At 38.8% G+C, this 17,347-nt stretch overlaps 1 protein-coding gene and 1 long non-coding RNA gene across 2 annotated transcripts in view; one reads left to right on the top strand and one right to left on the bottom strand.

Annotated features, from left to right (window-relative positions):
- Positions 1-17,347, bottom strand: part of PIP5K1B (phosphatidylinositol-4-phosphate 5-kinase type 1 beta) — a 97,636-nt gene that overhangs the window by 1,835 nt on the left and 78,454 nt on the right. The window contains 1 exon segment of the mRNA XM_010725716.3: positions 3,417-3,534. Within this exon segment, the coding sequence (XP_010724018.1) occupies positions 3,417-3,534 (118 nt within the window).
- Positions 18-6,583, top strand: LOC116217535. Its single transcript, XR_004162197.1, has 3 exons — positions 18-396; positions 2,911-2,989; positions 5,419-6,583. It is a non-coding gene; the product is annotated as an uncharacterized LOC116217535 (long non-coding RNA).

The raw sequence follows: 17,347 nt of genomic DNA, 5'->3' as shown, positions 1-17,347 counted from the left end.
AAAAAAAAAAAAGGTTGAATAGTTAAGTGTACAGATAAGAAACATAATGCTTTATGAAGCCAGCGTAAGTGTGTTAAAATGTTCTCTGACAGCATCCAGTTTGTGGCTGAAAGCTCATATCTGACTGACTGCAAGTCCATTTTGACAACTTAACAGTAATTCAAGACTATTTCAGACCCTCTGGCCTTGTCACTTCTTTTCACTCTCAGCAATAATGCCAATGCTCACTTTTTGCTATTCCAGCAGAATACAATTATGACATCATATGCATTTTTATTCCTTTAACTCTTATCCTTCCAAAGCACTTCAGAAGGATCAAGGATCCTTCTGGACCCACTGCAACAGCTCCAAGTCTTACTTATGCTGGGTGCCCCAGAACTGAACACAGAACTGAAGGTATTCATTTGATTTGAAGTAAGAATTCTTTTTTTCTCTGCAAGGAAGGTTCACACTAGGAGAGCACAAAGACTGCTGATTCAAAAATAGCTGAAGGAGTGAAAATATTTCTAAGAGAAAGTAATTGCGAAGATGAGGGATTAGATAGTAAACTGGCAGTTGAAAGGGGTTGAATACAAACTATAAGTGTTCAAAAAGAGAACCAGGCACAGTACATAGCTATAGGAGTGAAAACAGAAGAAAAGAAGCACAGTGAAGAATAAGAAGAGGGAGACAGTTTTGCCAAGTTTCCAGGCAGGTGCAGGGAAGCACTCATCAGTCTATTTAGCTATGCATCTACAGCCACAATACACACAAAACAGATCTCTAGCTAGGTTTTACAACTTCAAAATCCTATAATAAAATTGGCATTTGGTCCTAAGCCACAGTAGAGGTAATTCTGAATGTAATGTTATTATCTGTGCAATTCACCTGACAAATCATAGCTATACTAACTGGACTTCAAATATGCAGAGCTTGCTCATCACAACAGTTACTCTTTTTTTTCACTCGAAATCCTTTTCAATCCTTTGCAGCCCTCTTTTCAGTGGTAGTGACTTCTAAGTCATACACAAATAACAGCTGGTAATGTTACATTTCCACATAACTATTTCTTTCTACCAAGGAAATTTCTATTATAGTTAGCACAGGAGTTCTCCTTCAAATGAAATAGTTCAGTAATGAAATCCTATAGGCAGGATATATACTTCTTTAAGATCTGTATTTACCACCAGTTTATTTAAGCCATAGAGCATCGTAATAGAGCAAGCTTAAATCTGTCACTGCACTATTTACGTGCATATTCTTATCCCACTGTAAGCATAATGGATATCAAACTATTTACAGTGAAACAATTATCACACACAATCACAGAGGTTGGAAGGGTCCTCAAGACATCAGTTATCCTATTTCTTAAGTCTTACTACTCTGACTTCACTGACACTGTAGTTTATCACCTGAGAGAACACAGAGGAGTAGTTTTTAGTTTCATGTTGCTCTTTCATGGACAGAAAGCTTAACATTGCGGACAGGCACAACAAGGTGACTTAAGGTGTGTTTTTTTTATTACATAACTGAAAGTACTGCTTTCAAGGTTCTCAATTTTAGATACCTTAAAAATTGCACTAAGGTCTTTATGCTTGGCTGCTCTTACTGATCTACACATTGAAACTTTTGCAGTGTTGAGTCTGTATTTCATACTAACCAAAGTCTTTCTTTTCAGAAAGAAGTGGTGTCTATTAGGCAGCTTCAGGAGGTTAGACTGTATGTGATTACTTGTCAATTTCCTGCAACATTTCAGGATTTCTGAGTCTCTACAGACTTTTCATGTCAACACCATATCATCAACAGGCCTGTTTAACACAAGTCCTACAGGAATAAGCAGATTTAATGGCCTACATGAAGCCACAGTTAACTAAGTCAATTCCATTTCCAACTGGCTGCTCATACTTGCTACTGTGTTGATTCAGTGGAGGCAGAACAGACAAAAACTACCGTAAGCAGTGGGTAATATATTTATCTAAGTGTTGCTGGCTTAGGAAAAAAAAAAAACCTCAGGTTTTTTTTTATACAGAGAATAGCACAGCAACCAGTCACAACATACGACATATTCTGTATTTCACTGTATTTCTTACGGAAAAAAAAACAGTGAACACTTAAGACAATAAAGAATGCAGGGAACTTCTACTAAAAGGAAAAGGAAAGGAAAGGCCATGCTTGAGTGAAATGCTAATTAAAACCTAATTAATGATTGCTTTTTCACTTCCTCTGTATATAATTCTTGCCACAAATGTCATTTCTTCATGAGTAAAAAATCTCTAGGATAATGTCAGAATTGTTTATGTTTGAGGAAAATAAATCCTCAGGAAAAAAGAAGAAAGCAGCATACCCCCCTCCTGTATTTGTACTGAGTTTTTCAAATGGGCTTGCAAATGCACAAAACCTCGTTCAAATGCAACTAGCAGTGGGTGTCCAGTGCCTTTACGTTTGTGGAATGTGAGCAATAGCCATAGTTTTGTCTGTTGATTTTCCTTGCAGGAACTGATGTAGTGCTGATACATGGATGGTTTAGCTGCTGCAAAGTGGTGCTTACACAGAGCCAAGGATGTTCAGCTCCTCACTCTGTCCAGACAGTAACTGGCTGTGGGTGCAGAAGGAACAGCAGGACAGGACTGCTGACCCAAAGTGACCAAATAGATAACCTGTACCACATGGTGTCATGCTCAGCTATAAAAGCTGGGGAGAGGAGGAAGAAAGGAGATGTTTGGATTAATGGTGTTTGATTTCCCAATAAATTGTTACATGTGATGAGCCCTGCTTTCCTGGAAGTGCTCAAAGATTTGCCTGCTGATGGAAGTAGTGCATGAATTCCTTATTTTGCTTTGATCTCACATACTGCTTTTGATTTATCTATTAAACTGTCTTTATCTCAGTCCACGAGTTTTCACACTTTAACTCTTCTGATTTCTTCACCAGCCCATTGAAGGGGGTGATTATGCAGCTCTAAAAGATGCATTCCAGCCACCACAACTGAAGAACCTTTCATAGCAGAAAAGTAAGTGATTCATATACTTTATATTGTGCTTGCTTTTCTTCAAAATCACTGATGTAGATACAAAGCTTGTCTCTCTGGAAAAATTTACTTTCTCAATTGTGGAATATTGGATATGAAGACAAAAGATGTTTTGTTTCCTCCTATAAGCCTGAAAAGCAAGTAATAAACCACCCCCATTCCTCCTACGATTACAGAAAACCTGAAAGAAATTTTAGTGTAACTTGTTATTAACACAATAGTAATAGAAGATTACTGAAGGATTTGTTTTGCAAAGATACTTAAGCATATGTTTAACTATGTTTAACTTAGAAATACCTCACAGAACCTCTGGTTCTTTAAGTTCAGTATTTATTCAAGTCCCCTGCTGAGCCACAATCAGAGAAATTACAGGAAAAAAAAGCCTACCAGAAGCAGACTGACAACTTACCAAATAGACATCCAAAACAGAAGCATTATCATTTTCCGTTTCCAGTGTGCTCTGTTCTGATGTCAAATAGATGGCACTATCTTCTAGAGTGAATGTTGAACTTGAAGGCAACTCTTTACTGGAAAGAGAAGGGAGACTACAGTCAACAAAAAAATACAAATTGCAGAGAGCTCAGCTGCAGCTGAAATCTTAAGTTTATCTCAAACAAGTTTCAAATACTTGAAAAGTAGAAAAATAAACAAGTGTAAGGGTATAAGTAGTTAACTGGGGGCTGATATTTGACTAACGAATGCAAATCATGTAATTTCTCCTTTTGTTGTAATTAGAATGTTATCAAGAAGTAATACTGTTCTTGAACTCTGCTGGAACAATGGATCTATGCCACAGTATATGTGGGGTAATTTCATTAATTTCTACATCACAATGGTACAAATCCTAGGAACATTTTTTAATTTAAAATAGAGGAAAAAAGAGACTCAGTAATAAAGCACAGTAGTATTAGACTTTCTCATGTAGAGAAGACATCACATGCAGGCAAGAGTTCAGATGGGATAGTGAGAGAAGAAAAAGAGTGTACTGTAATTAGTACAGCTCTGCAAGCAAGAAATGTTGGCAGAAGAGGTATGCTGAATTATTTCAGTCAGGGATATAATTTATGTTTGCTGCTATGGAGAAAGAACGCAAAACTACAAACACCTCCACACAAGAATCTTGTTTTGTAAATACTTGGAACCACAAAGCTGAAACTGTCCACGGTGCTTTACCAGATTTAAGCACCTTAATCTCCCACCGTTACTAGCTCTCAGAAATGAAGGGACTTCAGTTTTGTAGAACCGTATTTCAAATGTTCTTGCCTACGTACACAAGAAGTGAAAAGCTAACAATTCTGCATTATAACTGGCTGTTAAAACCTGGCCACAGCCATCAGCCTGTAAATGAGGAAAGGAGGATTAATTTTCCCCTCCCTCTGCAGTACTTCATGGTTTAGGTATGTTTCAGATTGGGCATCAAATCAGCTAGAAAGCTGATTTCTGCTTAGCAGAAAGCAAATAAAAATGCTCAACAGATAATGAATCATCAGTCATCCTCATGTCATATTAGTATTAAGTGCACAATACTACATTCACCACAACACACTGCTCCTTTTACTATACAGAGTCTCTTCAACTGTAAGACTAACTCATTTGTCCCAGCGGTGATGCAGCTCCCATTGGCTTACCAGCAGTTTCCTAACACCCTCTATTTGTAGTCTATTATGGAACATTTCAGTCATATCAGTTTTCTGCCAGCACTACATTTTACTAAAAGGAAAGGGAAGGACAGGAAGGAAAGAAAGAGGCTGCTGCCAACCGGTGACTATGTTTTTATCATCTCCCACAAAACAAGCTCTGGCATTAAATACACTATTTTTGGTGAAAGAAAAAAAAATCACTTTTGCTTGCTTGCATGATTTTGATCAACAGTGATGCTCAATTCAGGCCTCTGAACGTGCAAAGGCCCATATAAGAAAATCATATGACACAGGATGAATATGAAGTGAACAGCTACCGTATTTATAAAAATGTGCTACGTCAGTGGTCAACCTTTCTGGAAAACAATGCTCTGCACTACTATGAGCAGGTCAGGCAGTCTGCAGCATATACTTGGCCTTTATACCTGTGTTATGTTAAGTATAAAGGAAAAAAACCCTTGAAATAGATATTTGCTATGTACTAAGCCGCATCACTGCTATTATTTAGCTTCTCTCACTTAGAAAATTTCTGGCACCTGCACTCAGATGAGGTGAGATTTTCCACAATTCACACCAGTGCATTTTATTTTAGAGCCTTCTTGTATCAGAAGGCCAAGACCTAGACCTACTGTTCTCTTCTGGTTAATTCACCAGTTTACTCCTATACCTACTTTCCTTTCCCACTTCCTCATTAGAATGCACTAGCTTGTTGTGGGTTTTTTTGCTGCTAATTTGCTAGTTCGTTAAGTTATCATCTACTTTACTTCACAGTCTGCCTTGGATTGCAAGCAACAGCAAAATGAGTTCAGCACTGGGATGGGATTGTTAAACTACCACTCTATGGCATATAATAAAGACTGTGCCATCTGCCCTTCAGAGCGTGCCTCTTTTTATGGTATGCAAGGTGACACGCAGATCTGCCTGCTGCAGGAATCCACTATACGGAGAGGAAGCAAATGAGGTTGGCACAGAAACAACACGGAAAGAGAAGTCAAAGAGCAGGTCCCATTAATGCTACAGCTTGGTTATTCATTAGTGAATTTCCTAAAAAAGCGAGAACATATAGAAACGGATAATACCGTACAGAAGTAAAAGGGAGAAAAGGGGTAGAGGAAAATACAGAGTAAATTTGCACAGAAAACCAGCAGGGAATAAAGGCTCCTGCGCAAAAACAGGCATGAAAGAAGAGGCAAAACAATACAGAGATGCTGCTCCATATTTTAATTACAACTTATCTGCAGGTAACAACCTTCTTGCTACTGTGGCTTTCACACTGAATAGTCAGAGATCAAGTCTAATACTCATGCAAGAAGAATTGCTTTCTGAAAGAAGTACAGAAGAACTGCTGAATGACAGAGCTTTCTTTCATATATCCTAAGTTCAATAACCAGAGACTGGTCGGATTCCAAAAATTCTCTAAGAAAACTTAATTTTACATTTAAAAGAACATATGCAGTCCATTTTGGGAAGCTAATCAGTAAAGTGCATAAAGCAGAAAGTGGAAATTTAACGTCAGTGCTATCCTAGTCTGCATCTGGAGCCCATGTTGGTGTCAGTAGGAAAGCAACGACTTCTGCCAAAAGCTGAATTCTGCCACAGTTACAGTATACTGCTTATATGCAATAATGTAATAACACCTTTTTAATTATATCTTTTTAGTTAGAAATTATTTCCATAGCAGAAAACCACGCTTGTTCATTGAACCTGCCTTGTAACAATAGCATGAAAAAATGCATCCCTAAGATAAACATAACAAGGTTTCCAATTCACCTATGAAAAGTGAGGAAAAATAAGTTTTTATTTTTTTTAAGTCTCTGTTTTAATGTGCTCCTATTCTCAGAAACAATAATTATTTTGACCTTATGACTAAACAAGGGGAAAAGCTGTACTTAGGACCTTCTAAAACAGAATACTTTAACACACTGAATAACAATAATAAAAAAGCTTAAAGTTCTCTTCTTCTTTAGTAGAAAAATAAATAAACCCTGCATTTTTCAGAGTCCTTCTAATTTGTTCTCCTGGACATTAGAGGCAAAAATTAGCTCAAAAAGAAGAAGTTAATTAGGGGTTGCTTCTTGGAGGTATGGAAAATGGGGTTTGGGATGCAAAATCTTCAGTAAGATTATTACGTAATTTCTATACAAAATTTTAAGAAAATTATCAGCTCACTGCATCATAAGCTTTAAAATGTGTCTTTAGGGGTTAATCAGAAAAATGTCTCATAGAACAATGGGCAGTACAACTACTGCTGAAAGATACTGCTCAAACAGCAACTGTGGAAAATCTACCATGGATACAACAGATATTTATGGGTCCATTCAAAATGGGTCTCATGTTTACAGTGTAGACATCATTTCTAAAACCCAATCTTGCACTTTATAAATTTCACGCATGCCTGAAGAAGTAGGACAAACATAAAAACTCTTCCAAGTCATCTTTTAATAACATTGTTCACAGGCATCAAAGCTACAGGCTTGAAAAAAAAAAGTAAATAGGACTGATCTAAATGCTGCTTTTGTCTTCCAAGTGATGGAGTCTGACAGTGAGAGTCTCCGCCACCAAACTCATGCTAATGGCAAACCATGATGTGTGAACAGTCGTAAAAATCATTCTGTGACTCTATGATTATATGAAGGTGAACAAACACATAACTCTGCTGCAATTGCCAATTAAAATCATAAGGCTTATTATTTTTGCAGCTGACATATACATGCAGTTGAAGAGATCACACGTGTAAGCAATCAGCATTCAGAAACTCAGTCTATATTGTGCAGTCTTGGGGAGGGATTTACATGAATTCTGCTCAAAGAAGGCCCTCAGAGTCCTCCTTCCAGAAAGTATTAGTTGTGAAATGAGAATTGCAAGGATGATGAGTATGGACTATAAAGTCAGGACCTACAGGGACAAATTCATGCAAGGAAACACTTGCTCTTTTTTTCTGTGAAGGAAAGCACTCATGCTTGTGAGGCATGTGAGAGCACAGGGTATCAACAGCTGAGTGGGATTTTACCCAGTTAATTCAGTAAGGGCAGATGGAAGCATGCCTATTTTATTATATAATGCAGAGATCTTCCAACGAAAACTCAAACCAATGTAACAGACTTCTTTTAAGAGGTGCTAAAAAGAACAACAACAACAACAATCCCTTTCTTCTAATTGCAATGTCAAATGCAGTCACATTGTTCATCTAGCCTAAAGGACAAGGGGCCTCATTAAATAAGGAAACACAAATGTGAGAACTCATCATTTAAAGTGATGCTGATGAAGTCTATAGTACCTTTGCATACTGACTTAGTATGTGGTAGGCAGTATGTCCCAAGGGAAGACATTTGGAAGGTTCACCGTGGTCAGATATGCAGTACTGTTTTAATACTTAAAACAGCGAGATTTAAAAAAGAATTCAGCACAAAGGTGTGCTAGCAATGTGCTAGTGAGACATGTTTTGCCAATACATATTACCTAAAAATTGCTAATCCCAATCATCTGATGGTTAGGTCAGGTAATGTCACAAGTACCAACAGAATCACAGATCTATACAGGCCTGCTGCAAACAGAACTTCCACTTTTCAGGAGGGTTTAATTTTTCTGAATTGGTGGAACCACCTTGTGAATGCTTTTACCAAAAGAGGGTCCTTCAGTGGGACTGTGTGGGCATGTGTAAGGTTATGATTGATACTGAGGAATTAAGGAAAAAACAGGTGACACCTCTTGTTATTCACCAGAACTTTTTAAAGACACCTACAGACTACTCTTTTGAGCAAAAAATAAACAGGTATGATGCAAATACTGTATTTATTGCTTTATGATAATTATTAAATATGACTAATACCTTGTAGATATTTGTAGCTGAAGTAGAATACTACTTCTTTCTAAACATGCTTTGAGAGGACTAACTTTTTAAACAGGAAATATGCTCATTTATGAAATTACATAGGCTAGTTCTCCCCTAAAATGGTGCACCTTCTGCATGTGTACATATATAAGATTGGAGTACAGAACAGATGAAATCAAAGAGTTACTCAAGGCAATTACAAAGCACCATACTGTTTCACATGCTCAAAATAGATGGATGAACTTGTGTTCACAAGGCTAGTTCTTTACTCTTTGTTTGGTTCTAGTTCCATTGTAATGCACACCGATTTTTGCTTTTTAAGTCAGCACTGATCCCCTCTAGGGAAAGACACTTTACAAAAGACTAGCCTTAAAAAGACTGTCTTATAAACTTTCATTAAGGAAACACTCCTGCTAGTTGCCAGAAAAATCTGATTTCAGTTTAATTTTTCTCAAGACTACAAAGACCACAAGACAGAGATCATTATACCAGGTATAATATGATGCTAATGTCATTAAAATTTAGACATGCCTTAATAAAAGCATAATTAGCAAAACTTGAGCATCATTCAGAGTTACCTTACTTTGCATTTCAAGTGAGAAACGTATCTTTTTTTTATTTTTTTACATGTCCAGAGCAAGCATTAACTACTCAAGATAGATTCTCTCTCCTGTTTCCACAAACACTTCATAAAACACCTCCAATAAATCCAAATGTTAACTTTTGACACCACTGGGTAGGGGGAAAATTCTGTGTGCTTAGATGACAGCATTATATGTGCTGGCACCGGAAGAACAAAGAAAATATCAGACTGTAAGATTAAATACATTTTAATCTTTTCTCTAACAGTGTTTTCTGATGCTTTTCCAGGACTGCAGGTAGCAGTGTCTGCCCTTTAAACTGGTGTACTTCAATTTGCTTTTCTGCTATGTTTCTTCTTTTATTAAACTAGTCACAGAACTGCTGTTCCAGTAGAATGTAATGGATAAGCAGGAAAATTTAACTCCATTAAGTACCACAGAATATTTCTAGGCATTATGCCTTTTTATCTGTATGTTATTGACTACTACAGTAGCAATCCTATACCAGAGAGAAGAAAAAAACAAAACTGATGCATACCAAGTTCCGCAGATATTACAAAATACAGCTTCTTCCAGCACATTAATGAGATTTCCAAACTAGTCTTTTCTCAAATTAAATAACTGAGCTGAATCTGATATGCATATGAGACTTATGCATACGAGTAAAAACCACATACGTAAGTATGTATGTATGGAAGAAGGTATGCATGTAAAATACGTATCTAAGTATATAATCTCTTAGTGCAACACATTTGCTATAAGCAGTCCTTAAGTTTAATTTTCTGCAACAGCATCACTGTAGCATCACTGATGATCATTCAGTTTGAATGCAGAATTCCTGCAGAGCATTCAAAGAGAATCTGGAGGTGAGGAAGCATCAGAAGAGAGTAAGACCCTACACACAGATTATTAAAAAGAATACATTAGAGTGGAACAGAGGTTTTGAACAATTTCAGTGATGCAGAGAGTTCTCATTCTTAATTTGTACATTGGAAAGAGAATGAAAAGCCAAGCAAAAACTTATTTTTACAGTTATTTTCTCCCACTCAGTAATGATCGCCCTTGACTGAGCTCAACTGTGCTGTTGTTCTCATCTTCCTAAAGGAGTCTACTTTATATCTTGGTTCTTAATTTAAAAACAAAACAAAAAGCACACAAAAAGCAGAAGTAATCCCATCAAACAAGAACCAAGAAAACCTTATTTTCTTTAAGCCTTATATTACATGTTGCTTCAATGACAGTCATGTTTCCTTTCTTTTCCATGGGGATTTCCCCACTGTTTCAGTGCATCTGTTTCTAGCATTGAAGCACTGAAGTCTTCTTCCTCCTCCTAGTTGTTCATTTATATTCACCTAGCATGCACCTCCTTTAATCAAATTTAGGCAAATTTGCCTAAGCTTCAGAATCTAAAGGCAGTGGGCACACAGACAGAACGTTTAAATATAACATACAAGAGTTTTCCCATAAGAAAACCAGACTCACACAAGGCATATTTTTCCTATAGCAAAAAAAACCCTATAAATTCTTTCTATTGAAAAGATAGAAGGCTGCTTTTATTTCCTAAGCTGTCTTTAAAAAGATTTTTTGATAAAACATTAGTTCATGGATATTTCAGTTCAAGCTGAGAAGTTTCAGGAAGTTTTAACCATGTAAGAGAAAATAATCCTTTGAAGACTTCCAGAATTTCAAGTGGTCTGCACCAAAAAAACAGAAATGCAAAAAAACATGAAAAATTGTTCAGAGAAATTTAAATACAGCTAAGAATCATAGAATCACCAAGGTTGGAAAAGACCTCCAAGACCATCCAGTCCAACCATCCACCTTTCACCAATATTTTGCTCTGAACCATCACCTCAGTACAACATCTAAATGAACGCTGAACGCTCCAGAGACAGTGACTCCATCACCTTCCTGGGCAGCTCATTCCAGCATCAGGCCATTCTTTCAGATAATAATTTTTTCCTGAATCTCTCCTGGCACAACTGGAGACCATTCCCTCCAGTCCTATCACTAGTTACACGGAAGAAGAAAGCCAACTTCCACCTCGCCACAACCTCCTTTCAGGGAGTTGTACAGTGTGATGTTTCCCTCTGAGCCTCCTCTTCTCCAGACTGAACAATTTAAGTTCCCTCAGCCACTCTCCATAAGACCTGCGCACCAGACTCCTCACCAACTTCAGTGCCATTCTCTGGACACACTCCAGGACCTCGATGTCTTTCTTGTAGTGAGGGGCCCAAAACTGAATACAGTAGTACTGGTGAAGCCACACCTCAAGTGAGTACAGCGAGATGATCACTTCCCTGCTCCTGTTGGCAACGCTATTTCTAATACAAGCCAGGATGCTGTTGGCCTTCTTGGAACATTGCTGGCTCACACTTAGCTGAGCATCAACACCCTCTGGTTCACTTCTTCCAAAGTCTTCCAGCCATTCTTCCCCACTCCCATAGTATTGCCTGGCGCTGTTGTGCCCAAAGTACAGGATGCAGCACTTGGTCTTGTTGAACTTCATCCCGCTGCCCTCAGCCCTGCGACACAGCCTGTCCAGATCCCTCTGTGAGGCTTTCCTAACCCCAAAGCAGATCAGCACTTCATCCCAGCTTGGTGTTATCTACAAACTTAATAAAGATGCACTCAATGCCCCCATCCAGGCCACCAATAAGGATAATAAACAGGACAGGCCCCACTACTGCTGCTCAGTTCCTCTTTTTTCCATAGTAACTAGTCCCCAAACACTTCTCCATATTATCTATCAGTTACACTAGTTCTAATCCATGCCAAATCAGGATTAGATAAACTGTTCTCAGATGATGAAGTCTCAGGAGCCAGCTCCAGCTCAGCATATCACCTCTGGTTAGCCACACTGGCAGCAATTCCTTACATCACAGATGCTCAGGAACTCCAAGAACAGAACGTAATAAGCCCTCTCCTTAGAAAATGATGACATTCATGGTTGATACAAACAGGGTAATTAAAAAAAAAAAAACAAAAAAAAACCACCAAGTTAAAAATGTGTATGTGTGCCTCAAGGTATTCAAGGTACTCTCTTTTTCAGTAAGGCAAACAATGGCACCTGTCTTCTCACTGTGTTGACACATACTGCTCATTAGCACTACTGGGAATTATGGACCTATGCATAAACTGTTCTGGTACTATGGGATTATTTCCTTCAAATATCATAAAACAAAAACTGCTAAGTGATTAAGAGGGAATTCTTGTACTCTTTACTTTGTGCTAGGACACTTTGATAGGAGAAGGAAAACAGCCTAAAAAAAAATGCCAAGCTAATTCTACTCAATAATTTAGAGTCGAATTTCATAGTCAATTACATATTTAAAAACTGAAAGCAGGCTCATGTTTGTTGAAAGGTGAGACATATCCCATAAGTGAAAGTAAAAAGGCAAGAAGGCTTCACAGTGACTGAGAGTAAGGGGGGTGAAGGGGAGATAGATAGAGATAGTTTATAGAAGCAAGAATGTAGGGCTTGTTAGAAAATAAGCGATGGCAGACTCTGTGTCTGGGATAGCAAAGGAGATGAAGGCCATAAAGATAAGGGTTTGAGAACAGGCCGAGGACATTTGGCAGGGAGGTGATTGGATGTCCACAGGGCAAGAAGAAAGCGGTTCGGGGGGACGCCCCCCCCGAAAGGCCAGGAGTTTACAGCGAGAAAGGTCAGAAGCCTTCGTGAGGAAAGCAACAGATCTTCATCCCACGACCCACTATGCACGTGTAAGAGGCAAGGGTCTGCATGCTGACGAACTCTTGGGGGTGCAATGAATATGTATCCAAATTCCGGGAAAACTATTGATTATGGGTTAGTTTGGCCCATATTTGTAGCACGATTTTTCCTGACGGTAGTGCAAGTGCAAGTTAGGTGGATCTATCCCCCTTACAGCCAGCGTCTGCTGGGTAGGCTCTGGCAAGCAGCTCCTTGGGGGAGCACCCACAAACGGATCTTGTAAGTCATACGCAGGGTAAGGGGACAGGATATAGTGGGTATCCTGTTAAATGGTTATCTGGGTTCTCCTGGTTGTGATAACAGGAGTTGTAGGTTATATTTGCTATTACCATCTGTTGCAAATGTTCGGTACCGTGTATCTGAATTAATACCATCAGAATATTTGAGATATCCTCTGAGGAAATTAGAACTACGAACTAAGAAATTTCGACCTTATATTTTGACTGATCCGGTATTGTGTGAGTGTGGTGAGAGTGAGACGTAACTAAGCTATGGAGCAAGAGAGAGTCCTGAACCATTGTTTCGTTCTCCCGTGAGGGAAACAGCCAGAAACAGATGAAGTGAAAGTTGTTCTGTTCTCTGAGTTATTTGTTCGTACATACGTATTTTGTCCATTTAAATGCAATGAGATTGGGATGATGATGGAAATACATATGCTATAGATCACAGTAAAGGAATACAGAGGAAAGGTTGGGCCCTGGAGGGAGGCAGAGATAGGAACGATCCTGAGGATAAATTGTACTGATTATTGTCACTGTCTTTGTTGTTGTTTATGTCATAAAAGTGTCACCTATGAGGCTGTTATGGAACAAGGGGTGTCTAAAGTGATACTGAGAAGACCCCCTGCATTGTATTTTGGCTCACTGGAGAAACATTGCTGGTGAGCCAGAGAGGGCATATTGAATAAGAAACCAGAACATAAATGGAATAATGGGACCAGTTTTATAGTTGAGTACCCTAATCATGAGAGACCAAGTGCTGGGTGTTTGTGGAAGTTGAAGAACTGTACGGTTTGGTTTGCAGATTTTGAAAGGAATGGGACAAACTGTTTTGATGGCATAAGAAAGGTAATTGTTAATGGTATACAGAAGTAGAATTGAGGGTACATGGAAGTGTAACTGAGGGTACAAATAGTGGAATAATGTACAAAGGAAAAAGGGTTAAAGAGAAAGTGAGTTATCTGTGCTGGCACAAGAGCAACCCCCGCACCGCTCCAAGCAGAACTTGGTGTGAGAGAGTGAGCTGCAGATGGAGACTGCTGCTGTTATCAACATTACTTGCAAAGGGGAGGTGGAGAGGACAGGGCACTGGAAGTGAGAATAGCCTCTGCAGAGATCTAGGAAACCCGAAATCCCAGTGTTAGCACTGGAAGCCTCTGGAGAGGAGGAGGAGATAGAACTGAAATATGATGTTAGTAGTTTATGTAATGATGAGAGTTTGGAAAGTGAAAAGTTTGGTAAGGACACAGGCTGAGGAAGGCAAAGATGAGCACGGTGTGAAAGGGATGTCAGAACTGAAGAGAGGGGAGCAGTATAAAGAGGTTTATCTTTTGGTGGATACAGGAGCCTCTTAACATCCGTAGATGATTTTGTAACAGTAGAAGGAGCTAATGCTCAGTAAGAAAAGGCTTACTTTTTGGGATCAATTAAATACAGGCTGAGAAAACAAGCAGGAATACATAAATTGTTGTACATGTCAGGTTATTCTGGCAAGAAATTAAATAAAACTGAAGCTAAGGACCAAACAATATTAACTGATTGAGAATTGTAAGTCTGCCTTTAACACAAATTGGGAAAAACAAAAAGTAAGCCTTTTCTTATTGAGCAGGCCATCCTGATAGAGCAGGATGATATAGAAATAATTGTAACTAATATTGTCAACCCAGTATCTTTCCTTAGCGGAACTGCTGGAGAACCAGTATTTCATGACTGTTTTGAAACAACTGAAGCTGCATATTCCAGCAGGTCGGATCTGAAGGACAAACCCTTAGAAGACGCAGAAGGCACCTGGTTTACCAATGGTAGCAGTTTTGTGAGACAAGGAAACTGTAATGCAGAATATGCAATAGCTGCTACTGATAAAAGTAATCAAAGCACAACCATTACCTGAGGCACTTTCCCTCAAAAGGCTGAAATAACTGCCTGGACAAGAGTCTTAATTATATGGACAAATGCTAATTATGTATTTGGGATGCTACACACTCGTAGTACCATCTGAAAAGAACAAGGATTGCACACACAAGGAAAAAAGCATGTTGTAAATCTACCAAGGAGCGTGGCTATTATACATTGTGAAGGACATCAGAAAGGTAACACTGTACAGGAAACTGGAAATAAGATGATGGGTCAGGTGGCAGGACAGGTAGTTGAAGGCTTTAATTCCAGACGGTAAACTTAAAATCTCTAAACCTGAATCAGAACCTGTAAAATATTCTAGAGAAGATAGCAATCTAATTAGTGATTTAAAAGGGAGGGCAACAATGGCAAATTGATTTCTCAGAACTCCCAAGAAAAGGGAGGTATCCCTGTATGTTGGTATGAACTCATACCTTTTTACAGTAGCCAGAGGCATTCCCTTGTAGAACTAATAAGGCATGTGGAGTAACTATAGTGCTGGTACAGGAGGTTATTCCAAGATACTGAGGAACTACCTGGTCTGTCAAGGAAAGTGTACCATCTAAAGTTAAACTCATAAGGAAAAGATGAGTTGGTTACTAATTTTCTTTATTTCAGTGTACACGAGGTGGTGTCTGTGGCAAGTTGATGTTGTGTGCTGTTACATTTTGTATTTTGGTTACAATAGTACTATGTTTTGTGTTATATTTATTTATGTATTATTGTTAAATGTGTGATTGTCACTCTTCTTCCTTCTATTTGAATCAACTTTACATTTCTATACTTCACAATGGCTGCCATTAAGGAAAGTAACAGCACTCTAATTAGTGGGCATGAATATCGTAATGGAAGTAATATAATGAGCAGGTGTCAATTGGGTAAAGGTTTCTGGTGGCTGGACAGAGATGGGAGAGCTCAAACTCCCACCAGGCATAGTGAGAACTATTTGGAGCCAGTATCAAAATCCAAGGAGGATTAAAAGGTTAAATAACCCATTGGTAAAGTATAAGACAGAATACCATAGCTTCGTGAGAGCCCTTATCCCGATATTAGAAGTAGCTCAGCGGGAAAAGGCTATAAGTGAATATCTCCGCAACTCTACAAATCGTAGAAAATGCCACGACAAATGCTTACGAGCAATTCAAGAGGAGGTATCCTCTTTGTCCAAAGTAGTACTCCAAAACAGGATGGCATTAGATCTATCAATAGCCAAAGAAGGAGGGTTGTACACAATAATAAATCAGAGTTGCTGTGCTTACATAAATAAGGATCTGAGAACAGACTTAAAGAAAATCTGGGAGCAAACAAAAGTCCTGCATAGGACAAGTACCAATAACACAACTGCAAAACAGATCTATGGGGCACACTTACTAGCTGATTACTGAATAGAGGATGGTGAAGGCGGCTTTTCTTGGCATGCATCGTACTATCGGTGAGCCTTACCTGTGTGTAATGAGGTGTTCTATGTGCCTATGCCGGAATACTAAAAGGGAATACAAAGTATGGAAGAGACATTAGTTAAGGCAAAAAGGTGGAAAGCTTATTTCACACACGAAGAAGGAATAATCTAGCAGGTGGAAATCCTGCTAGATTAAAGAAAAGGGGGGAATTGAAAGGTGAAACGTATCCCATAAGTGAAAGTAAAAAGGCAAGAAGGCTTCACAGTGACTGAGAGTAAGGGGGGTGAAGGGGAGATAGATAGTTAGAGATAGTTTATAGAAGCAAGAATGTAGGGCTTGTTAGAAAATAAGCGATGGCAGACTCTGTATCTGGGATAGCAAAGGAGATGAAGGCCATAAAGATAAGGGTTTGAGAACAGGCCGAGGACATTTGGCAGGGAGGTGATTGGATGTCCACAGGGCAAGAAGAAAGCGGTTCGGGGGGATGCCCCCCAAAAGGCCAGGAGTTTACAGCAAGGAAGGTCAGAAGCCTTCGTGAGGAAAACAACAGATCTTCATCCCACGACCCACTATGCACACGTAAGAGGGGAGGGTCTGCATGTTAACAAACTCTCAGGGGTGTAATGAGTATGTATCCAAATTCCAGGAAAACTACTGATTATGGGTTAATTTGGCCTATATCTGTAGCACGATTTTTCCTCATGGTGTGCAAGTTAGGAGGAACAATCCCCCTTGCAGCCAGTGTCTGCGCAGCACTGAATAAATCATACCTGTTTTCATTACTATTTTGTGGTTATAGAGTTTGATTCCGCATATCATTTGTAAACGAATAATTCATTTAGGCTTTGTTTCAAAGACTGCTTTGGGCTTTATGTTATCAGAGACAATTGGCAAAGTGCTGAGTTATTCAAAAGCAGAGCTCCAGTAAGAAAAATTTAAGGCATCTAAGCCTCAAGACATCATTATGGCATGATTATTTCGTGTTTTTATTTCCCTACCAGCTTTTCTCACGGTAGCACAGAAATGTCTCCAGTGTG

The sequence above is a fragment of the Meleagris gallopavo genome, chromosome Z (assembly GCF_000146605.3).
Source record: "Meleagris gallopavo isolate NT-WF06-2002-E0010 breed Aviagen turkey brand Nicholas breeding stock chromosome Z, Turkey_5.1, whole genome shotgun sequence".
Lineage (NCBI taxonomy): Eukaryota > Metazoa > Chordata > Aves > Galliformes > Phasianidae > Meleagris > Meleagris gallopavo.
The sequence above is the reverse complement of the archived record's forward strand: the minus strand, read 5'-3'. Positions and strand labels throughout refer to the sequence as shown.